The sequence below is a fragment of the Galleria mellonella genome, unplaced genomic scaffold (assembly GCF_026898425.1).
Source record: "Galleria mellonella isolate WM207_F2 unplaced genomic scaffold, CSIRO_AGI_GalMel_v1 utg32, whole genome shotgun sequence".
In the NCBI taxonomy this organism is placed as follows: Eukaryota; Metazoa; Arthropoda; class Insecta; order Lepidoptera; family Pyralidae; genus Galleria; species Galleria mellonella.
In genome coordinates this window covers 919,902-946,322 of record NW_026442075.1, presented here as the reverse complement: position 1 = coordinate 946,322, position 26,421 = coordinate 919,902, and the positions used below count along the sequence as shown (strand labels likewise).

General features: G+C 36.8%; 1 protein-coding gene and 1 non-coding gene across 2 annotated transcripts in view; one reads left to right on the top strand and one right to left on the bottom strand.

The window, feature by feature from the left end:
• The window catches only part of LOC113510222 (neuroendocrine convertase 1-like), a 43,390-nt gene extending 23,954 nt beyond the window's left edge, over positions 1-19,436 (bottom strand). The window contains exon 1 of the mRNA XM_052896314.1: positions 19,097-19,436. Coding sequence (XP_052752274.1) covers positions 19,097-19,330 — 234 coding nt within the window. The 5' untranslated portion in view covers positions 19,331-19,436. The remainder of the gene's footprint in view (positions 1-19,096) is intronic.
• On the top strand, positions 7,845-7,956 carry LOC113517683 (U5 spliceosomal RNA). The gene has a single exon (XR_003402269.2). It is a non-coding gene; the product is annotated as a U5 spliceosomal RNA (small nuclear RNA).
• Positions 19,437-26,421: the final 6,985 nt, after the last annotated feature.

The following is a 26,421-nucleotide window of genomic DNA, read 5'->3' as shown; positions in this document are numbered from 1 at the left end:
CATACATTTTAAGAAGAATGAATATACATATATATAGTGCCTATTATTATATGTACTTACAAAAATTATAAGTACTTAAAAACTTTGCATAATTTGAGGGAAATGTTTTGTAAGGGAAAATAAAAAAAAAGGGGCAATAATAAAACAAAAGTTTTTGAGTCTCTCATAAATTCATAGTTGAACTCACCATATTAATATCGAGGATTCAAAATTATTGTCCCAAGTATGACGAGCCGGGGGGAAAGGGATTGTTAACAATGGAGTTTGACTGCCCCATTGCTATCAATATGCCCTATTAGGTCGACCTCCACGTGGTTCCCCCTGGAAACCATCGTGAACAATTCTTATTGAATTCGTCACGATGGGCTAACTGACCTACTTCATCCTCACCTATCATCCTTCACTGGCGCCCCGCCGGTGTAAACCGATAGCGCGGGTGGGATTACCATTCCATTATCATCCATAAAAAAAGTATGACGAGCCAACTCTTACCCCCCTAATAGAGATACGTTAGTAGGGACAAATGGAATTTGCCATTTTTTTGGAGAAAAATTATCAAATTTCGTTTCATAATTACAATAATCCATTAAAAGTGAAAAAACGAGTTCGATTTCACACTATATGTAAAACAATGGATGCTGACAAGGTTTAAAACAGGTAGACAGGTTGAAAGTAATATAAATAATTTACAAAGCGATGAAATCACCAAGAGCACATATTTTACATAATGGATTCATTTTCTACTTTTTTTTCAATACCACTGAGGTGGCAAACAAGCATACGGCCCACCTGATGGTAAATGGTTACCGTAGCCTATGAACACCTGCAATACCAGAGGTATTACGCGTGCGTTGCCGACCCTGAAGAAACCTCTTTACCCCCCTTTTGAAGAACCCCATGCTGTAGTCTCTTGGGAAAATCTCGGCAGGGAGCTCATTCCACAACCTGAGTGTTCGTGGGAGGAAACATCTCCGAAACCGTGCAGTACGCGACCATTGAGGCTGTAGGACATGAGGATGAACTCCCTGTCGATGGCGAGCCGTACGATGGTAGAAAGTGGCCGTGGGCAACATATTGAACAATTCTTCTGAGCACAATCCATTGTAAAGGCGGTAGAACACGCAGAGTGAGGCAAAATCTCTCCTAAGACTTAAGGGTTCGATACTGTTTGTGAGCCTGGGATCATCGACAATTCTCATAGCTCATCGTTGCAACGAGTCAAAAGGTTCAAGCTGGTATTTAGGTGCTCCGGCCAATAAGTGACAGCAATACTCCATGTGGGGCCGGATTTGCGATTTGTAGAGTATTAATCACTGATCCGGCGTGATAGGGTGACTTTATAGGGTATTATAATAAAAATCTTTATTTAAAGTCACAGCCACCAGCCGTTCCTTTTAAAAGTAAATAGCAAATGTTCTGAACAAAACTATTGCTGTTACAGGTATATGCACATAGCAAGTAATCACTACATTATATATTCTTTATTGCACTTGAACAATAGATACAGCGATTAGTTTAACAACCTGTTAGCAAGGGAGAGCTTATCTCTAAAAGAGATCTCCACCAGCCAAGCCAATGTAGTTGAAGAGAAAATTGATTGGCGGGTAATCTAGCGCAGAAAGGTATTTCAATTTGGTTGTATTTTTTTACATTTGTTACCTCATAACTCCGTTAGGTCCAAACCGATTTAGAAAAATCTTTTTTATCTGTAAGGGTATACTTACATATTGGTTCTATGGAAATTTTATCAAAATCGGTTCCGTAGTTTAGCTTTTAATTCAAAATAATAGATTTTTTGCGGGACGCAATCTTTGACGCTATCGGTATACCAGTATGCTGGCGAAGCACCACTGCGAGATGACAAATCAATATAAAAGCGGATCAATTGACCCACAGTGACGAATTCCACAAGAATTAACAACGGTGACTGAGGGAAAAGGGATTGTTAGTGATGGAGACTGAGAATCCCATTGCTAGCAATATACCCAACCAAGTCGACCTCCTCGCTGTTCCCCCTGGAAACTATCATGGTTGATTTCTGATGAATTTATCATGATGGACTAACTGGCCTGTTTTCATTCTCATCAATCACCCTTCACTGGTGCTGCGCCAGCGTATCCCGTTAGCGCAGGCGGAGTTACCATTCCATTTTCACCCATCAAAAAAAAACCACGCTGACTTCTAGTATGAACCGCATGGAGATCAACTTTATATTGCTAACAATGGGGTTGTTAGAACCCCAAAATTCAAAAATGCTTGTAAATTAGTTTACTTGAATAAAAAATATTATTCGTGGAGGGGAAAGGATTGTTAGTAATGGGGTCTAACAACCCCATTATTAGCAATATACCCTATCAGGTCGACCTCCTCGCGGTTCTCCCTGGAAACTACATGGTTAATTCTTGATGAATTCATCATGATAGGCTAACTGGCCTGTTTTCATTCTCATCACCGTTCATTGGTGCTCCGCCAGCGTATCCCGTTAGCGCAGGCTTTATAATACCATTTTCATCCATCAAAAAAAAAAAATGGTCATGAATGGGATATACGAATTAAGTTTGACGTTATCTGAACATTGCCGTGTAGTCCCGGCATAAAATGGGCCACCAAATCCTTTCCCGTGGGTGTCGTATGGGAACTTAATGGTCAAGGAATGAACAGCAGCGCCCCTCTTAAAACATCACCAAAGCCTAACTATAGTTGCCAATTCGCCTACCAAGTGTGCCAACTATTGGCAAAACTCACCTTTATGAGGGAGGCCTATGTTTATAAGTGATCAGTTAACGGTTAATGATGATGATGATTTATTTAAGTGTATTTTATGTCAAATATTGTGATATAAATCAGAGGGAGACTTTGTACAAAAGTCGATTGCTTGGGTACCTCTGTCCTATTCGTGTTTCAACCGTGAAGCAGTTGTGTTTGCATGGCTGTGTTTCGGTTTGAAGGGTGGAATATGGCGTGAATTTACTGGGTACAGAGGAATAACACCTGAGTCCTCAGGAATGGCAACGCATGAGGGGTATCATGAGCGAAACAGTATACTCTGTTATGTCCGTGGTACTACTTATGTCTATAGGCGACGGTTACCACTTTCCATCAGGTGGACCGTCAGCTTGTTTGCCATTCTAAGTTGAGTTAATACCGTAATTGACGTGGACTATGTCGCTGGATAGTGTGAGCTAAAAACAAGTAACTTGTAAAGGAAACTTTATTACCAGTAGCGTGTGTGTGCATATTGTTAGGGGGGTCTATTTTTAGAGGGTGAGTGCCAAATCTGGTGTGAGGGAGGAACGCGGCATGCTGTGTAGTGCTGCTATTTAGAATTGGTTACTTTGATTATGATCCTTAGTTCACCATAATAACAAATAATTAAGTTTATCATGCGTATATATTTTTCTGTTGTAAATAGGACCGGATCTTTGGCACTAAATATTGTATTAAAGTTTAACTCACTGTATTTAGCAATTTTGATACTGGTCTGTTTAAAATCGGTAACCGATATCTACAGGTTAACATTTAGCATATAAGTAATGAGTATTGAAATTAATGTAATAAGTACCAACTTTTTCGTAAGTACTTAACCCTTTTGGAAAAAGCCAAATCACGACATCCCCACTCTAGTGCTTCCTGTTCAAAATAGACTTCTCTACATTTATTTCTTCCTGGTATTTGACGTCTAAAACAATAGAATGTAGGCGGCGCCCTGACGACATTTTGACACGTTTGGACCTGAGATTTGGGCGGATTGGGAACGCACAGCGCGGCCAAGGGTTTCGACCATAGATTAAGGATAGTATATTTTTGACAGAGTACCTACATATATAGACAGTCTCTGGTTTAGATACGTTAAGTTTAGGATAGCAAATTATTTAGAGAAAATAATTTGTCATATATTTTATTTTCGTCTGGAAATATATAAAAAAAAAGAATCAGGACGGTTAAAATTTTTAAAATTAATAACATTGTTACATGCCTGAAAAATATCTCTCAATTTTTAATTGTTAATGTAGTGTAAGTATAAATCATATATAAACCATATAACTAATAGGAGACTTTATACAAAAGTCGACTGCTTGGGTACTTCTGTCCCATTGGAGTTTATGTCGAAGCAGTTGTGTTTGCATGGCTGTGTTTTGGTTTGAAGGGTAACATAAAGCAGTGAAATTACAGAGTACAGAGAAATAATACCTTAGTCCTCAGGAATAGCAACACGTGAGGGGTATCATGGATGGCATAGTATACTCTGTTATGTCCATGGTACTGTTCATATTTTTAGACGACGTTTTTTTTTTATTTCAGGTGGGCCGTCAGCTTGTCTATCATTCTAAGTTGCATAAAAAAATAAGCATGAGACAAAAATGTTGTTAACATAGAGACATATAAGAAATCAGGGATTTCTTTTGATCATGTAGATAGAGTAATAGTATGAATATATTTTTTATATTTTAAACTAGCTATGGTTGTTACACTGGAGGGAGTATGCCCGGGATATCAGCAGTAAATTATAGAAAGGTTGTCTGTTTGAGACCTACAAATAAGTTAAAAGGCAATGTTACTTTTATTACTTCTATTTTGTTACTTCTATAAGAAATAATTTCATCAAATTACATACAGCAATACATACGTACAGCAATAATGTTCCGCATTAAATAGGACTCGCTTGGTGTATAATAATTCTTTGCATATCAGATGTAGTACAACTTTGTGTCTTTATACTGCATTCAAATAATTTGTAAATAAAGAATTGAAAGATATTTTTATTTTTAAAGAGAAAAAGTTTTTGCATTGTGTCGCTATTTCTCTAAAGCTGTCCCTTAACCCAATATTTTAATTTGGTAATTTCGCGAAATTTATGTTTTATACATCATTAATTAAAATATATAAAATATTGTACACCGCTCTATCCGCTGACATTGATGCTCTTGATTGATGACTTTGGGTGTTGCTGGAAGAGAACTCTTTTAGAGTTAAACTCGCCCTTGTACATTTGATTAGCTATATGTATAATTATTGTGTACAATAAAGTATTAAATAAATAAATAAAATTCTATTAATGTTGACTTAAACCTATTAGAAAATTAGTTTATATTAGTCCTTACAATAAATATTTCGTTGTAATATCAAATTGAAATTTTAATTTTAGAGATGGGTTTAAAGAAACGTCGTCTCAGAATCGGTCGGTTTTTTAAGTACCTTAAAATGGTAATTTGAGACATAAATACACCTTGTTCTGTACAGATTTTATTTATGCAAATTAGAATGGCAAACATACTGACGGCCCACCTGATGGAAAGTGAAAACCGTCGCCTGTAGACATGAGCAGTATCATGGATATAACAGAGTGTACTGTGCCGCCCATGATAGCCCTCAAGCGTTGCTATTCCTCTTTTCTTGAAAGTTGATATCGTATCGGTTCGGAAATACTTCTGCTGGAAGTTGATTTCAAAGAGTGGTTGTGTGTGGAAGAAAGTGCCTTGAAAAACTCACGGTAGAGAACCGCCACTTATCCAGATGGTTGGGATGAAACTTTAGTTTGTGGTGGGTTGTACAGTGAAAATTAACAGCAGGTACAAATCCGAACAATTTCTCGTCGAAAAAATTAACGGAACGGATTTACTAGCTATATTATCTGAGATTTCGTCCGTGTGACCGGGGTATGTCTTCTGAATGAGATAAAAAGTGGGATTAAAATAAGTAGCCACCTCCATCCCACGTAGTACGTGTACACTAAATTTCATAATAATTGGTTAAGCCGTTAAGACGCTATAAGGCAATAAACAAACAAACTCACTTTAACATTGAATAGAATAGAATAGAAATCATTTATTCAAATAAACTTACATTGAAGCACTTTTGAAAAGTCATTACATTTTTTTTTAATCTACCGCTCGTTCGGAAAGCTGTCTCATCACAAAAAGAACGAGCAAGAAACTTGCGTGTTGCTCTTTTAAATAATTTTATTATTACTTTACATTTTCAAGTTTAATTGTGTGAATACAAACCACCAATTAGCACTAATTCAATTAAATACTCAAAAAGAAAAAAAAATATTGAATACATAACCAACTGGTTAAACAATTAATAAGAGGAAATCAGTCATAGTGATTAGAGCAGACCAGTCCCTACAAGCAGCACCCGTTCACGAGTATGACGGATGAGCCAGCCATCACTGCGCTCGACCATATTTTAGGGAGCCCAATGACCCGGCCCACCACGCCGCCACAAGTCTGGACATTTTAGTGAGCATGACTACTCAAAACACTAGACCACGTCAAAGCTACTCACAATTGCCATCTGATAGTTATAGTATTCACATTTTACATAAGAATGCATGCGGCAATTAATACAAAAAACCGCTACGCTTTATTGATTTAAAATATCCGTCCATATGTCATTCACATCAGAAAATGAATGTCGTCATATGATGTCCCAAACTCCCGGCCCTACCAGAGTGACATAAATAAAAAGATATGCTGTGTACAACTTCACACATGTGATGTGAATAGGAACGTACTATAGCCGGCATATGGAGTTTTGTATACGTAGATGCAATATTAGAGTTGTATGCTCATTTCGATGTCTGTCTGTAGTGTGTGTGGTTGGCACACAAAAATATATTATATATTTATAATTATATCCTATGCAGATACAACCTATTCCATTTTTTACTCTTTGTATGCGTGAATAGAGTGAGAGTGATCGTTAAATAATCGATATTTTAAAATAAAGCTAAAAATATTAATTTATATTTCTGGAGGCTAGTTCATAGGTACGGTAATGTGTACACACGAATGTAAACAGTATAATATTATCTACTTACAGTGATACTCAATACTCAATACTAATTACTTTGTGTGTGATACTCACACACTCATCAATCCACTTGTCTACTTCTAAAACTACGTAAACTCACTAACATAATATAATACACACAAATGAAGCAGGAAAATTATACAAAGCATCACCACACGTGTGCACCTACCACCATATAGTGTGGTGTTATTGTCGTTGAAGTCATGTGAGTTTTCGGAGTCACACATGTACTAGGCAAGCCGAAATGCCGAGGAGGTTATAACCACATATGAGCAGTATGCATGCGAGAGGGGACTTGCGTAGGGTAGAGCACGTGGTCGCGTGGAGGGTGGCGCAATTCGTTACACTTATTTAATACCTAGTAACACACATGTATAAGTTTAATGAACTATGTAATGTACATACATAGTAAGTACACACTTTTAACTATTATAGGTACTTAGATATAAAAACATTGATTGCACTAACACTGATTAGTACTGTTTATTCATTCATGATTATTGTGCTGTGACAACGTACTAACATTCCACAAGTGGGAACGAGTCGGTAGAGTGGAGTGGGCTAATGTGTCCATCAACTATAACAGACTGACAGTGATCAATTTTAAAAATCTCTCGAGTTAATTTTCGCTAAATAGCCTAGTGTTTTTTTTTTTTGTTGTATCAAAATTGATTAAGTTAATGATCTTAACTGATTGCGTTCTACAAAACAAAAACAGACTATAGTACTCAAAACTTCAATACATTTGAAGTCACTATGATTTCAAAAGAAGGAGGTTCTCAATTTGGTTGAATTTTTTTACATTTTTGTTACTCCATAACTCCATCAGTTGTAAATCGATTTGGATAATTCCTTTTTTATATGAAATAATACACTTACAAATAGGTTCAGTTTTTAAATGAAAATTGGTGTTACCACAATTGAATTATGTTTCATTATTTAACCACTAGATGGCTCTGTATAATTATAAAACAGGCTATGGTTTCGTCACAGCAGAGCAATATATACTGTGCTCGGACTATTCACTTTAACTCTGGTTTCCCTTCAACAACGGATAAATCTTTCGCCTTTTACTAAAGATTTCCGTGGACGGGAACACTCAAATGAGTCTTTGAAATTTTTTGTCCCCATTCGGTGGGGCTTGTATTAAAAAAACAAACTAGTTTTCATGTCTAACATTCAATATATATATATATATAATTTCTATAATATATATATGTGTGTGTATCGCCGTGTGGTCCCAGCATAGAACAGGCCAACTCTTTCTTTTTCGTAGGTGTCATAAGAGGCGACTAAGGGAGAGCGAGGTATGGGCAATTCAAAACATCTGTAAAACCTAACCGCGGTTGTCAATCTACATGCCAAGCGTGGCAACTACTGGCAAAACCCCCCAAGGGGGAGGCGATGTTCAGCAGTGGACAATTAAAAACTAATATGACGGTATATATATTATTACTTTAAGGTAAAACACCTCTATGGAAGCGTCTTATAAGGAAAAAATCTGTCAGTCTGGCATTGGCCTTGTGACTTCTCTCTGCTGTTCTGGTCGACAGATCTTCCTCAAACCGTATATGCACGCACACACACATTCTTACAGGTCCTTCAGGCCACATACAGTTTAAAAAACACAATAACATATATTACAGGAACAAGCGCCCGCGCACACGTCTCCGTTTAGTCGATAATTTTTTTTTAAACTAAGGTGGAAGGAAAACAATATTGACGGACTCCAATATTGTAAACAATCTGTTTTATTATAAGGCGAGTAAAGTTTTATTTTGAACAATTACATTTGTGGAAATATGATAAAGGCTTTTTTATTTTTATTCATGAAACAGTCTTTTTTCTGTTCTTTAAAAGCCACCGAGGAAAAAATATAAAAACAAATTAAGTATTATTTGTAAATGTTTTTTTTTTTTAAGTAAATTTATGTAGTTTTTGTTATGATTACTTTAAGTCTGAAACGCATGGAGACGAGTCGTCTGTTCTGACGAGACGAGAATAGAGCAGTATCACTGAGAATAATAATACAAACGTTTCCTTCTTACAACTCCGCCCCTCGAACAGGTGGTTTCGGCTACTGCAACTGAATTTCAGTAAAAACATTTCCTAATGTCTTCTGAAAGCCTAGTACCGGCGACGCTTTGTCTACAGTTATCGCCGCCTGAAAAACTCGGTTTTCATGGAAACGGGTGTTGTCATGATCACTTCAGGTGTAGTGTAGTGTGCCCTGCCACAAGTTTTTCTTATTAATTTGATAAAATGGTAACTAGATTATATCTGTACATGACAGATATTTAAGAAAAATTAAGAGCAATAGATACTAAAAACAATAATTTTTTTTTAATGATTTTGTTTGTCTGTATGTTTTTTCCGGTATAATGCGAAAACTACTACACCAAAATATATACAATTTTTACAATTGTAGTCCCAAAGGTCTAATTTTAAATCTGGACTGGTGTATGTTTTATCTTAATGCTATATTGGTCACCCAATCGCGCATTAACGGCTGAACATATTTGAATGCAATTTGGTACACACATAGAACATATTCTCAAAATTTACACAAGATAATTTTATTGGAATCGAAGCATTTGACGTTCCATTATTTCTGCCTACCCTAATGGGAGATAGGCGTGACAGATATGTATGTATGTATGTATGATAATTTTATCTGCTCGCGTGTATAGAAGGAATATTAACAGCTGCTCTACGGCAGAAACATGAGTGGTACAGAGATGTCCATGCCATCTGCATGGGTACTTCTGTTTTACTGGGATGAGAAAGGACTGTTAGTAATGGGCATTGGTAATCCCATTGCTAGCAATATACTCTATAACCTCTCAAGTTGACCTCCACACGGTTCTCCCTAGAAACCATAGTGCTTAACTCTTGGATTCGTCACGATTGACCAACTAACTTGCTTTCATTCTCAACTATATTCTACCATTGGTGCCCTGACAAGGTATACCGATAGCGCAGGCGGAGTTATCATTCCATTTTCACCCTTAATAAAATCCTGTGTTGATCATTTATTAATTTTGTAACGATAGAAGCTGCAATTCTTCTTTGCGGAGCAAAAAACTGTTGCGTAGCAAAATTTCCTATTTCACGACTATTTACAAGACACGCGAATTTAAATATTTTTTATAGTAATGGGTTTACAAAACATGTCGTCGTTCTTCGGGATATGTCATCATATCGGCCATTCCGCCGTTCACTGCTGAAGGTAGGACTCCCCTATAAGAGGCGTTTTGCCAGTAGTTGTCACGTTTGGCAGACGGATTAGCAACCGCAATTTTTTTTTTATGGGTAAAAATAGTATGGTAGCCCCGCCTGCGCTAACGGTATACGCTGGCGGAGCACCAGTGAAGGGTGATAGATGAGAATGAAAACAGGCCAGTTAGCCCATCATGATGAATTTATCAGGAATTAACCATGTTAGTTTCCAGGGGGAACCGCGAGGAGGTCGACCTGGTTGGGTATATTGCTAGCAATAGGATTCTCAGTCTCCATTACTAACAATCCCTTTCCCCCTATAGCAACCGCAATTAAGCTTTTGGTGATGTTAAGAGAGTGACGCTGCTGTCCATTCCTCGACTATTAACTTCCCTTAATCACGGCACAGAAAGGGAATTCGAAATATGTGAAATCGTGTATAAAGCCTCTTTTAATTGTTTTATTTCGAAATTTTATTCGATAACGTATTTCATAACTACATGGGACAGATAAAAGAAACACTAGGTGTCTCGTCGTATAGGGAGATCAAGGATATGGCCTGGGATAGAGCTGGCTGGAAGAAGATGCATGAATTAGTTGCACCGACAAGAGGAAACTCTTAAATGAAAAGAGAGAGAATGTTTTTCAAGCTAAACTTGATTGCGAGTATAATACTGTTTATATTATCTGTGGTTATAAATTTATTCAATTAAAAAATAGCATGGCTACCTACGCGCGTCTGCCCCTTTATTTGTATTGGATTTAATTCATCGACAACCAACCTAATTGTTCAATGAACTCGGAAAAGAAATTACTGTTGTTGGTTATCATGAAATAATGTAAAAATACAAACGTTAAGCTGAAAATAACAGCTTAACGTTTGTATTTTTATTATAATATTTGAAAGAAATATAGAATAATGATCAGTGACACGAAAATACTAGTCTCGGATACTAAGATTTTTCAAAGAAATTTCACAATTAAATTACTGATTCGTTTTTGATAAAATTTCTATTATTATTCCATTACTAACAAACCATTCTTTACACCAGAGGAGATTTTGTGCAAAAATCGTTTGCTTGGGTACCTCTGTCCCATTCGTGTTACAACCGTGAAGCAGTTGTGTTTGCATGGCTGTGTTTCGATTTGAAGGGTGGGATATGGCATGAATTTACAGGGTACAGAGGAATAACATCTGAGCCCTCAGGAATGGCAACGCATGGGGGTATCATGGGCGAAACAGTATGCTCTGTTATGTCCATGACACTGCTCATGTCTATAGACGACGGTTACCACTTTCCATCAGGTGGACCGTCAGCTTGTTTGCCATTCTAAGTAGTATAAAAATAATCTTCAAATTCTATTGATATATAAAAAAATTTGGAAATTGGTTATGGATGTCGGATGATTGTAATGGGGACTAGCGTCTCCATTTCTAGAAGTGTACACAATCAGGTTGATCTCCACGTGATTCCCTGGAAATACGCTAATGTGCAGACGGGGTTACTGTTCCATTTTCATCCACAAAAAGGAGCACAGCAGTGGCATCTAGCTACCATTAATAGAATCATAGCGATCACATGCATAGTAGAGCTACAGCATTGAAATAATGTATTAGCAATAAAATGCAGGGCAACTTCGTGTTTTGTTGCATTTGCACCAGGTTGCGCCACTTACAAGATATGTATATATATTATTGTACTAATAAAGCAGTAGATTTAATGACTAGGCTTATTTATTTATGAGAAATACAATAATCATAAATAATTAAATAAAAAAATGTTTTTTATTCGTGTAAAATTAATTAGAAATAGAATTAGGCTCAAAATACCTTCCTAATTCCTTTCTCATTGTGTCAAGGTATGGGCGATAGGGACGCTGTTCCCTTTTAAAACATTACCATATGGACTATATGGACATAACAGAGTATACTGTTTCGTCCATGATACCCCCCATGCGTTGCCATTCCTGAGGACTCAGGAAGTATTAAGATCAGTTCGAAAGAGTGACGAAGACGTGCTCGCATCAGCTAAAATATATATTATATGTAGATTATTATTGAAATATAAATATACACAATTAGTTACGGAGAGATCGCACAAAGAGCAGCGCTGAGTCGTATAAAGGAGTAAATACATTTGTGATTGACTAGCAAACTGTAACAAATTGTTTTAACTAATTCCATAACATTTGTCATCATTAGATGGCGCGGAGGCGACGTGATGTCAGGGTTGTCGGATGCGTATTTTCATTTTTACCACAAACGTCAAATATTTATTCTCCAAGTCGGTATGATTTTCAGAACTTTTAGCCAATCACAAAGTTGTATCGTTTTTTACTACATTTTGCTATGTGCCACAAAATGAACAATGGAAAAAAGGTCATTCTATTTTTCCCTCTTCTTCTATTTCCTTTATGTACCTTCAGTTATATATTTTATTACAATTATGTATATACATATATTTCTCTAAAGTTTCGCGCAAAGAAAAAATTTTACATAAAATTGCGAAAAAAACACCTAACCTGGCAACCCTGGGTGACGCAACGCAGTCAAATAAGGCAATTCGTCGAGTCGTATATCCTTCGGATGGATTTATTTGCTTGTTTAGTAAAGGTTAATTGAAATGGACATTTTTAATATAATTCAATTAGAAAGAAAGAAAGAAAAGGCCGCAATCGAAATACCAATACGGTGAGATTTTTCGTGAAAATTGACTGTAAGAAGCAGAAGTGGGTAATAAATAGGTATGTAGGGGTAGGAACAACAAACAAATATATTTTAGTTTTTTTTATACCACTGAAGTGGCAAACAAGCATACGGCCCACCTGATGGTAAGCGGTTACCGTAGCCTATGAACGCCTGCAATACCAGAGGTATTACGCGCGCGTTGCAGACCCCGAAGAAACCTCTTTACTCCCCTTTTGAAGAACCCCATGCTGTAGTCTCTTGGGAAAACCTCGGCAGGGAGCTCATTCCATAACCTGAGTGTTCGTGGGAGAAAACATCTCTGAAACCGCGTTGTACGTGAACATTTAGGCTGTAAGGTATGAGGGTGAACTCCCTGTCGATGGCGAGCCGTACGATGATAGAAAGTGGCTGTAGACATCATATTGAGTTTTTTTTATACAACTTAGAATGGTAAACAAGCTGACGGTCCACCTGATGGAAAATGATGACCGTCGTCTATATGGGAGACTTTGTACAAAAATCGATTATTTGGGTACCTCTGTCCTATTCGTGTTTCAACCGTGAAGCAGTTGTGTTTGCACGGCTGTGTTTCGGTTTGAAGGGTGGGATATGGCGTGAATTTACTGGGTACAGAGGAATAACACCTGAGTACTCAGGAATGGCAGCGCATGGGGTGTATCATGAGCGAAACAGTATTCTCTGTTATGTCCATGGTACTGCTCTTGTCTATAGGCGACGGTTACCACTTTCCATCAGGTGAGCCGTCAGCTTGTTTGTCATTCTAAGTTGTATAAAAAAAGACAGCTAAGCGCCATAAAATCAATTTCATTTTCACACTATACTCAAATATTTCTTTTAATTAAAAGTTCTATTAATTAAAATTCAATTTTTTTTTACAACGCAGGGGGCAAACGAGCATGCGGCTCACCTGATGGTAAGTGACTACCGCCGCCCATGGTCACCCACAACACCTACGGCATTGCAGGTGTGCTGCCGGCCTTTTAAAAAGGAATATGCTCTTTTCTTGAAGGTTATGTTGTCGTATCGGTTCGGAAATACTGCTGCTGGAAGTTGATTCCAAAGAGTGGTTGTGCGTGGGAGAAAGTGCCTTGAAAAACGCACGGTGGAGGACAGCCACTCGTCCAGATGGTTGGGATGAAATTATTATTATTAATATTCTGATTTTCTTCAATCTGGTTTAAAATAAGAGATAAGATATATTTATTTAACAAAGTATGTTTGTATTAGCACAGAATTTATCATTGCTCCCTACACTAGGCTGAGCCTGTCCTGTAGGAAGCAGTACTCGTGTTACCATATACATGCATATAGATATTAAATAATATTAAATATAGAATATTGTTCCATATCCTTGACAAAATATTAGTTTTTTGTAGTTTCCTGAACATTTGACAGACTTGGATTTAACTGTCTGATTTTATAGTATGCATATGTGACACGCCGAATACAAAAACTGAACTAAGGAGTCCACACACGACCAAATAGAGCCGGACACGTTTCCCTCTGAGTAATTGTTTCGGCTTTATTCAGTGAATCGATCTAAATTAAAGTTCTAAATTTATCTTCTGTAAGGACCTTTATTTAGGCCACTAAATCTTTGGAAAAATATATCAGGAACTTTATAAAGTTTTTAAAGCAAACTAAAACAGCATTGTTCTTAAAACAAAAATATTTACGAATCTTATATTTTTACTTATAAATGTTTTATATATATTCTTTATTGCACTAAAGCATACAGTAACAACTATATGTTAATAACAATGTTAGCAAAGGCGAACTTATCTCTAAAAGAGATTTCTTCCAGTCAACATAACACAGTGACATATATATTATATATATATATATATATATATATATATATATATGATGGCCTGTGACGAATAACAGAAGAATTAACCGCGATGGCTTCCAGGAGGAATTGCGTGGATAATATATTGCTAGCAATATATAGGTGTATGTAATAAAAAAATTTTATTACTCAAGTAAGTTATATTTAATTTTTCTTTTTTTTTTTATAAAAAATATTGTAACCTTAAGATTTTTAATACTATATATTTAAAATAGATAAATAAATCCTATGTTTACGAATACTTTTTACACACACTGTAGGTAGATTGTCTTAACGTAACCCTTTTTGGCCGCAGTTGGATAAAAATATTTTTACACAAAACCAACTTCAGTATTAAGTCAAAATCAGTACGGAACCATCCTGAAAACATCCACCTGTGTCTAGTAAAATTAATTAGTGGACAGTCATTGAACTAACTAGCATGTGACGCGACTCTCTCGACCTTGCACAGAGAACAAAAAAGAACCTAATTACAACCAACACATGGTATTATTTGTTTTAAATCACTGCAAATTATTATTTCCAAGTAAGTACTTAGCTAATTATTTCTTGCAGTTGCTTTTCTTAGACACATTAGCTTTATTTGCTCGCTGCATTTTACATTTGCCAAGGATAAACAATGTTAAAAATATTTAAAGAAATAAGTACTTATTGCTACATAAAACACACACACAGAGAGAGATGCATAGACGCACACATACATATACATACATATGCGTGCGTAAACACAAACACTACATATATTTTGTAGACCATTTTTTATGCAACTTAGCATATATGGGCGAAACAGTAGGTATACTCTGTTATGTCCATGGTACTGCTCATGTCTATAGGCGACGGTTACCACTTTCCATCAGGTGGGCCGTCAGCTTGTTTGCCATTCTAAGATGTATAAAAAATGTCCTTCTTTTTTAAATCAGCTGAAAAACATCGACTTCAATTGTACCAGTCAATATGATTTAAAAACTAGAGTACTGAACCGATTTTGATAATATTTTTATGGGATCAATCTGTAGGTATATCCTTTCAAATAAAGAGGGAATTTTCTAAATTGGTTTAAAACTAACGGAGTTATGAGGTAACAAAAATAAGAAAATATTAGTAAATTGCCTCGCAAATATTACCTCCTCATTTTTGGTCGATGGAAAATTAACACAAAAACAAGACGCATAAATGCATCCAGAAGAATTTCCGAAAAGTCCCATTGCTCGTCTACTAGGCACTAGTGCCCCATAAATGGAGAAACTATCTCAGCTTGGGTACGCTTCTCCAATAGACTCGATCCTTCACCATACCCAGATAGGCATTTTTGGCGACGATCAAGGGTCTATTGACGATATGATATGACCCTCTGCGCTTGCTCATTGCTTTTGTTATGGCATAGTAATGAGGAGGGAAGTATTGTTGGTAATGGGGTTAAACAGCCTCATCAAATCTACTACTACGCGGTTCCTCCTGAAAAACCATCGTTTTTCGAATGGCAAACAAGCTGAAGACGGCCCACCTGATTGAAAGTGGTAACCGCCGCCTACAGACATGAGCATTACCATGGACATAACAGAGTATACTGTTTCGCCCATGATACCCTCCACGCGTTGCCGTTCCTGAGGACTCAGGTGTTATTCCTCTGTACCCTGTAAATTCATAGTGCTCCGCCAGCATATAATGTAAGCGTAGACAGAATCACCATTCCATTATCATCCCACTAAACAAATTCTGGCTGTCACCACATAAATATTTATCATTTCATAAGTAAATTTATTAATATCGTCAAATATAAAAAAGCTAAATGAACTCCGCAGTACACACAGCACTCCAGATAAGTTGAAATCAAAGCTATGACGCCGTTGTAATCTCGAGTGGCTGTTGATAAGTGATGGTATTGGGCTGATTGTTATCGGTTTAGGTAGGTGATGTACTGGTGACATCCACCAAGCGAGAGCTTTCTGACTTTTTTTAAGGAATGATATTTTTTTTTATGGATCTCGATGGCGTGGTGACCACGCATGCGTTACTCTGACGGGGCACCAGTGAGTTATGAAAACGCAGGTTAGTTAGCCCATCGCGATGAATATACCTGGAATTCAACACGATGTTTTGTAGAGGGGACCACGTGGAGGTTGGTCTCATAAGGTGTATTGCTAGCAATGGAATTGGTGGTCAGCATTACTAACAAACCCTTCCTCCCCGGATAATAATGGTTTCAAAGATGTTTTTTTCCACGAACACTCAGGATATAGAATGAGCTCCCTGTCGAGGTTTTCCCAAGAGACTACAGCAAGAGGTTTCTTCAGGGTCGGCAACGCGCGCAAAATACCTCTGGTATTGCATGCGTTTATAGGCTACGGTAACTACTTACCATCTATTGGGCCGTATGCTAGTTTGCCACCTCAGGGATATTTTTTACAAAGACTTTTGTACAAAGACTCCCTCTGGCCGCATGCTCGCTTACGCCCTGTATTTGTTAGTTAGTAAGCCCAATGAAGGATGATAAGTGAAGATGAAAGCAGGTCAGTGGGCTCATCGCAAAAAATTATAGTAAATCAATTAATACGAATCAAGAATCAACCATGATGGTTTCCAGAGGATACAGCATGGAAGTCTACCTGATAGAGTATACTCGTCTTGCTAGCAACAGCAATGAAGCTGCTGGATTGCATTAGTTACAATCCTTTCGTTTTTTATCCCTTTGTATTTGAATCGTTTCAAAATAACAATTTTGAATTTAGTTAGTCAATACGAATTCTCTAGGGAGGAAAGGGATTGTAAGTAATGGAGAGTGAGAATTCCATTGCTAGTAATATACCCGACCAGATCGACCTCCTCGCGGTTCTCCCTGGAAACTATCATGGTTAATTCCTGATGAATTCATCATGATGGGCTAACTGGCCTGTTTTCATTCTCATCTATCACCCTTCACTGGTGCTCCGCCAACGTATACCGTTAGCGTAGGCGGGGTTACCATACCATTTTCACCCATCAAAAAAAAATACGAAACTCCTTTAGTTATAAACCGATTTGGAATATTCTTGTTCTATCTGAAAGGATTTACTTCCATACCGGCCCCATAAAAATTTTATCAATATCAGAGTTAAGTAGTTTAGTTTTTTCTTTGCAACATAGAACTGCAAACAAGTTGACGACCCACCTGATGAAAAGTGGTAACCGTCGCCTATAGACATGACCAGTACCATGGACATAACAGAGTATACTGTTTCGCCCATGATACCCCCCATGCGTTGCCATTCCTGAGGACTCAGGTGTTATTCCTCCGTACCCAGTAAATTCAAGCCATATTCCACGCTTCAAACCGAAACACAGCCATGCAAACACAACTGCTTCACGGTTGAAACACGAATGGGCCAGAGGTGCCCAAGCAAACGACTTTGAAAGTCTCTGGAAAATCCTTTTAGTTTTAAAATTATAATAACAATAATTGCTTTTTGCAAAACAAAATTTACTAATCAGGGACAAAAAGCTTCTGCTGAATTAATGGACTCAAACCGCATGACTTACAAAGACATTATATCATTTATAAAGCTGATCTCCAGAGGTCAATTTTTCCTGCTCCTGACCTTTACGTCAAGTTAACAAAGCGAATTTTTAAAATTATAAAATGGAGGAAAGAATATGTTTTTTGTTAATTAAAATCATTGTCTTGTACGTGACTTAATTACTCAACATTTCAACCTCAGGTTAAAGTTGGTTGGTTTTTTTTTATGGATGATAATGGAATGGCCACTAAGCTTAATAATGGAATGGAAACCCAGCCTTTGCTATTGCTATACGCTGTCGGGACACCAGTGAGATATGATATAATATATATTATAGTATATTTTTTTATGCAACTTAGAATGGCAAACAAGCTGACGGCCCACCTGATGGAAAGTGGTAACCGTCGCCTAGACACATGAGCAGTACCATGGACATAACAGAGTATGTTGTTTCGCCCATGATACCCCTCATGCGTTGCCATTTCTGAGGACTCAGGTGTTATTGCTCCATACCCAGTAAATTCACGCCATATCCCACCCTTCAAACAAAACACAGCCATGCAAACACAACTGCTTCACGGTTCAACCACGAATGGGACAGAGGTATCCAAGCAAACGACTTTTGTACAAAGTCTCCCTCTGGTAGTATATTTGCCATTGTTAGTAACAGGATCAAATTGTCCCATTGTCAGTCCCATTGCTAACAATAGAGTATATCAGGTCGACCTTCACGTGATCCCCCCTGGAAACCGTCATGGTTAATTCTAGTGGAATTCGTCACGATGAGCTAATTGGCCGGCTTTCATCCTCACCTGCCATCCCTCACTGGTGCCTATACCAGCGTATACCATTAGCGTAGGCGGGGTTACCATTCCAATATCATTTCATTTCATTTCCTATTTAAAAGCTGCGATTTCAATATCGTCTATAATTAATTAAAGATTATGTCCCGCAAACGACTAGTGGAAATTACCCTTGAAAATTTGAATAATAAAACATATCCCTTACCGGTCCTCCGTACACGTATCCCAGCTCCAAAGCGATCAGCTGCGCTACTTCATCACCACCATCCACTTCGACCGTCCATTCGTTGACGAAATGTTTCGCGTGCTCAACACCGTTATGCACTCCGTGATACCCATGATCCCCTGGTACCCAAGAGTCATATACCAAAGGATAGTACAATACATCCTCTGCAGAAGTCAGAATTGTTTTCAAAAATAGAATGAGATAAACGAACATGTTTGAAATTTAAAAAAAAGAATGTTCAGTACTTTTATTTTTATTGTTATTTTTTAATTTGGTCAAGCTACGGCGGTGTCTACGTAAATACTAACGGTCGCATTGAAAACAACAGAGAAAAAGCGTGAATTTTCCCGGCCGCCTGCCGTTCTAGGCTATACTCGACTGAGGACGGAAACGCGTAATGTCGTCGTACACGTTACGTGCCTTCGAAAATTATTATCTATAAAATAAGTATAATATTTTTACCATATTAAATGTAATGTATGTATTGCATTATTTTTATTATATATATTTAATATTATGATGTATTGTAGTAATAATTACATTTATTCCCCTTACGAATATATTTCAATCGTGAAAGTATTGCGTAATGTGCTCATAAAATAAAAATCGGTAAAAAAACTTTTAAGTTAAACGGTTTTATTTTATGTGCACTGAAAACTACAAAATAAATAAATAGTTACTTACCTATCAACCTACGTAGGTGATCTCGGTCATTAATATCTCTGATGGTAGTGGTTGTCATAACATGAACCATGTCAGCGGCCGAAAGGCAGTTCATGAGAGAACACTAACACCAGGGTTTGCTTGGTAGGTAAACTAAGCAGCTCACACTATAACAAGTAGGTATTTTGACCTTCTAGTTCAGAAATATTTTAGTACTAGGCAGAATAGCTTTTAGGCATATTAGATATTAAAATAAAAACGTGGGGCCCATTAACTATTTCTGTATTACTTTCTACTATACTAAGTGTGGATTGCATCGATTTATTATAATCGTCATCATCATCATCCTAGCGGTTTATCCTGGTCGCATCCGAAACCTCATAGCTCCGGAGTCCAGGGTCCGCTGAATCGACTTACTATAATCGTAACTGGAAGTTTTGACCATCAATAACCAGCCGTTACGGCTTCACCAGCGAACGCCGAACTCATGATCTACCAAAGTATAAGATATGCTCTGCTATAGGTATGATTTCAGAGGGGCCCCACGTTTTTATTTTAGTCTAATATGCCTAAAAGCTATTCTGCCTAGTACTAAAATATTTCTGAACTAGAAGGTCAAAATACCTACTTGTTATAGTGTGGGCTGCTTAGTTTACCTACCAAGCAAACCCTGGTGTTAGTGTTCTCTCATGAACTGCCTTTCGGCCGCTGACATGGTTCATGTTATGACAACCACTACCATCAGAGATATTAATGACCGAGATCACCTACGTAGGTTGATAGGTAAGTAACTATTTATTTATTTTGTAGTTTTCAGTGCACATAAAATAAAACCGTTTAACTTAAAAGTTTTTTTACCGATTTTTATTTTCTTGTTTTTAGTATTTAGTGAAATTGTTTACCGAATATTCCTCATTCTATTTAATTCATTCAGTGCATCATTATTACATGGTTTCTTACCTGATAATTTAGTACAATCTAATTCCTCAATACATAGCCCTTCCAGAGACTTGACTCGACTTAGAGCCACGTATGCTTGTCCTTCCTCAAACCATTTTGAGCCCAAATATACTACTGTATGGTCGACGGTGCTGCCCTGCATTTTATAGACGGTGAATGCTCATGACAAAACTAAGGGTAACATCCTTTTTTCAGCCGTACCATAATTGAATTTTGCTGGAAACTGTATGGCTTTAGGGTAAATAACGTGCATGCCGTCTGTGCCAAAGTCAATTAAAACTGATGATATATCTGTTTCGTACATTTGGGTTCGACGGAACTGAGGCCAAAAAATTTCTGTAATGTGGCCTATAGCGTCATTTACCAATCCTTTTGTAACGTCAATGTTGGACTGCAACATTACTTTTGCATCTACAAATATTTCAAGTACTGATGGTAAGCCTCCAGTCTTATTTATATTTGTTGGTATTTTTTGTTTATTGTTACCATGTTGTTCCCACGATTAAGGGGCATTTTGACGGTCGACCCCCCCCCCCCCGCAGTCCAGTAAAGGGGCAAGGCTTAATATACAACAAGATGCGCCCAATCTTGAGGGGGAAGCACTTACGACATTACATTTTTATCCACCCTAATGCCATACAGTCCTCGGCACGTTTTAACCTATTACCTTAACTTGGGTGGTATAACTACCGCTTACTAACGAGGTATCTAATTACCTATTTTTTTTTATCTGCCCCTCTAACGTCACACAATCTTAGACGCAACTGTTCTCGATACGACGAATCATGCCCCCACCTAATACGCCATTTTGTAACAGCGTCCATCTTGAATTTGAAATTTTGACATAATGACAGTATTCTGCAGTGTAGTCCTATTATTTGATACCCATATTGTGGTGGTTGTGGAAAAATATGTACCTAGTCCGCCATATTGGAACGGCGTCCATCTTGAATTTTAAATTTTGACATAATCATCGTGTTTTACTAGTGTAGCCCTTTCATTTGATACCCATATTGCGGGGGTTGAGGAAAAATATGTAATCCGCCATTTTGTATCGGCGGCCATCTTAGATTTATAATGTTATTGATTTTATTATATTGTATTGTCATCTAAATTAAATGTGTGTACCAAATTTCAGATCAATCTGACAACGGGAAGGTGCTTAAATTCCAATTTCTAATTTTGACCCAAATAAATAAATACCCTACAGGTTGAGCTAAATAAAACCGTTTAAATACAGACAAATTGAAAGCTATCTCCTATTTAAAGTCACTTAAAAATATAACAATTTTTTTTAACATATAGTTAGTTTAGTGAAAGTATTTTTTTTATAATATTCTGAATGGCAAACAAGCTGATGGATAATAAAGTGATTGTTTATTACTGAGGTTATATGCACTCACTTTGAAGAGGAGAAATTTATCAACTGGACTGTATTAAAATATGGGTTACCTATTTTATTATATTGATACTTCTTTTCGATATCGATAGTGTACTGACTCCTATATTAGTTCCAATCCTTTTCACAGCCAACGACGTTCTTTTTTGCGACGCGATATTTTAAATTACCATAATAATGTAATTTAGTATAATTTACTTATAGACAACTTTTTTACATAGTAACATCTGTTAGAAAAAAGTTTATTAAATTCTAATTGTCGAATTATTTATAAAATTAAAAATCTTCAATTTAATAAATACAATTTAGTACTTACTGGCTTTTACAGGCGACTTCGTCGTGTGCCCGGGATATTTATAAACCGAGATAAAGAATTGCCTATAACTTTCTCTATCCCATACAATACGTGTATATCAAATTATATAGTAATTGATTAAAGCGTTAAAGGGTAACACACAAACTTACTTGCACATTTATAATACACAATCATTATTTAAACAAATCGGTTATAACCCAAAAATGTTGACGCCGCTACCCATGGGAGCATTTGCGCGAGTAAGCTAAGAGACAGGACAAGGAATACATTACATTACATTTGTAGACACATACAATTTTAGACACAATCTATTTGTATAGTATTTGTTTATATAAACAGGGTGAATGCGAAATCGTTAGCAGTATCTAAAACTAATTTCTTTTTTACAACACGGAGCAAACGAGCATGCGGCTCACCTGATGGTAAGTGACTACCGCCGCCCATAATCACCCGCAACACCAAAGGCATTGCAGGTGTGCAGCCGGCCTTTTAAAAAGGAATATGAAAGAAAGAAAGAAAGAAAAAAACTTTATTTTACAAGAAATATGCGACGGCACCCACACAGGGGTTAAAAAAAAATCCATATATTAAGAATTATAATAAAGAAACAACACAAAAAAATATTTATAAAAAAAAATATATATATATAAAATTATAAAAGAAAAATAAAACGATTCGTATTATAACAATTTCATCAAAAATGAGTGTGTGTGTGCGTCCGTCGCAATACCTGCAAAATGAGGCGCGTGCTCAGCATTATGCTGTAGTGTCAGGGACACTACAGCGCTGATTTTCAGCACGCGCCTCGCCAACCCGCGGAGTCCTAATAATAACAATAATGTTTGAAAACTTGACCAACACAGTGGTGTGCTTAAAGTGTATTGTGTAAAAAATAAAAATAAAATAAATATAATAAATTTGTAGTGGGTATATATTGAATGATAAATTGTGACGTTGTCAATGTTGAATAATAATAATCACACGAAAAACATAAAATACGTATAGAATAAGTATTTTCCTTTTACGTAGTAATACTACAGACGCTAAAGAAACTAAATATCGAATATAGTTGAATCATCCCCACATTCAATCGAGGAATATGCTCTTTTCTTAAAGGTTACGATGTCGTACCTGTTCGGAAATACTGCTGTTGGAAGTTGTTGTGGAAGAGTGGTTGTGCGTGGAAGAAAGTGCCTTGAAAAACGCACGGTGGAGGACCGCCACTCATCCAGATGGTTGGGATGAAACTTTAGTTTGTGGTGGATTGTGCGGTGGTGAAAATAACAGCAGGTATCAATGAGAACAATTCTTAATATGCCAGGTTGTCTGTAAGAGATCGCTTTTAGCGATAAGGCCTTCTGTATATGCACATTCTGTATAAATACTCCTTGTATACATCTCTACTGTGCGCAATAAAGAGTTTTTTTTAAGGTTTGCGGTACAATATTTAAGGCATCCCGTCCTCGCTATTGAATACGGGTGACGGAATGCCTATACGAGAGGGTACATGGTGGACGCAATTTAGACGTAATATTTGAGGAGCACTACCGGCCGGATACTGCAACAAAAAAAGAGTATGTGGTCGACCAATAAAGAGTTTATTATTATTATTAATAATTAAAATAAAACCCATGCTCTGAAACATCATCTCAGCTATTAACTGTCCTCTGATGAACAGGTAAAGGCTGATATCAAAAAAATAATGCCATGTAGCAGGGAATGCAGATAATTTGGTATCACCTTATATAAATAATAATTAATTGTCGAGCGTTACATACGTTTAGTGCGTCACTGCAGTATGTCTAATCCTTTTTAGGGTACAACTAAAAGGGTAGCACTAAAAGGTACGAAATAACTCTTCAACATCATCATCAGATCATATTAGCCGTTAACTGTCCACTGCTGGGCTTCCTATAGGCTTTCTTCCATAAGGACGGTTTTGGTAGTAGTTGCCACGCTTGACAGGTGAGTTGGCATCCGCAGTTAGGTTTTGGTGAGGTTTTAAGAGGGACGCTGCTGCCCATATCTCGACTATTAAGTGAAACATATATATATATATATATATATATATATATATATATATATATATATATATATATATATATATATATATATATATATATATATATATATATATATATATGTGGAACATGTTGAGATAGAAATTTCGTGAAATCAAAATTCAATAATTAAAAATTGTCCCACAAAAATAAACCGACATTAATTGTTATGAAACCAGTTATTTTACTTTTAAAAACTAAACTATAGTTTTTGATAAAATTTCCATGGTAACAAACTGTAAGTATTTACTAGAACCGCGAAGCAGTTGTGTTTGCATGGTTGTGTTTCGGTTTGAAGGGTGGGATATGGCGTGAATTTATAGGGTACAGAAGAATAACACCTGAGTCCTCAGGAATAGCAACGCATGGGAGGTATCATGGGCGAAACAGTACACTCTGTTATGTCCATGATACTGCTCATGTCTATAGGCGGCGGTTACCACTTTCCATCAGGTGGGCCGTCAGCTTGTTTGCCATTCTAAGTTGTATAAAAAAATCTAAGTCAGTATTATAACTAACGGAGTTACGATCTAAAAAACATTAAAAAAATACAACTAAATTGAAAACCTCCTTTTTTTGAAGTCGGTTGAAAATGTGCTATAATAATTCCTAATACACCCTGTATAAACAGCAACTGTAGGTACACAACACACAAGGTAGGTAGGTGCACGTTTGAATTCGACGCGTGAAAGATAGGCCTTAATTGTGGTATTTTTACTGTTATGTATAAATATATATATATATATATATAAATATATATATATATATATATATATATATATATATATATATATATATATATCTTTATTATTTCTTCCAAAAGATTACAAAAGTTAACTTTATATAAATAGATAGATAGATAAACACTTTATTTGAACCCTTTATGACACACGTAAATTAACAATTCCATCAGGTGGGCCATCAGCTTGTTTGCCATTCTAAGTCGTATAAAAAAAATGAGTTTATACAATCAAATTAATTATTCTTTTTTTTATTATAAAACAAAAGATAAAATACGAAAATACGTTTACGCCACGTGTGTCGCAGTGACCCGAATAGGCTACAGCTCAGTGATAGTTTTAAATACAAACAATTATAAGTAAATATTACACTGAGAAAACAATGGGCGGCCTTATTTACACTGAGAAAACAATGGGCGGCCTTATTTACACTGAGAAAACAATGGGCGGCCTTATAGTTATATATGTATGTTATTTTATGGGCAATGGTTTATTATATTACAACCTGTTTCATTGGTTTATTTTTAACCAATCGATTGGGGGAAGATATAATGGGGACTAACGGCCCCGTTGTACCGTGTAATCCCGGCATAGAATGGGCCACTCCTTTCTCGTGAGTATCGTAAGAGGTGACTAAGAGAGGACGAGGGATGGACAGCAGCGTCCCTCTTTAAACATCACCAAAATCTAACTGCGGTTGCCTATCCACCTGCCAAGCGTGGCAACTACTACCAAAACTCTCCTTATGGAAGGAACCACTTACTTTACCAGAGGGAGACTGTTCAAAAGTTGATTGCTTGGGTATCTCTGTCCCATTCGTGTTTCAACCGTGAAGCAGTTGTGTTTGCATGGTTGTGTTTCGGTTTGAAGAGCAGGATATGGCGTGAATTTACTGGGTACAGAGGAATAACATCTGAGTCCTCAGGAATGGCAACGCATGGGGGGTATCATGGGCGAAACAGTATACTCTGTTATAATATCCTTAGTATTGGTCATGTGTAAAGGCGACGGTTACCACTTTCCATCAGGTGGGCCGTCAGCTTGTTTGCCAGTCTAACTTGTATAAAAAAAAAAAGATACAGTCAAAATAATTATCATTTATATAGAAAAGTGATCCTTGTTGTGTACAGTGAACGTAATTAGTTGTGAAAGAAATACATGAATAT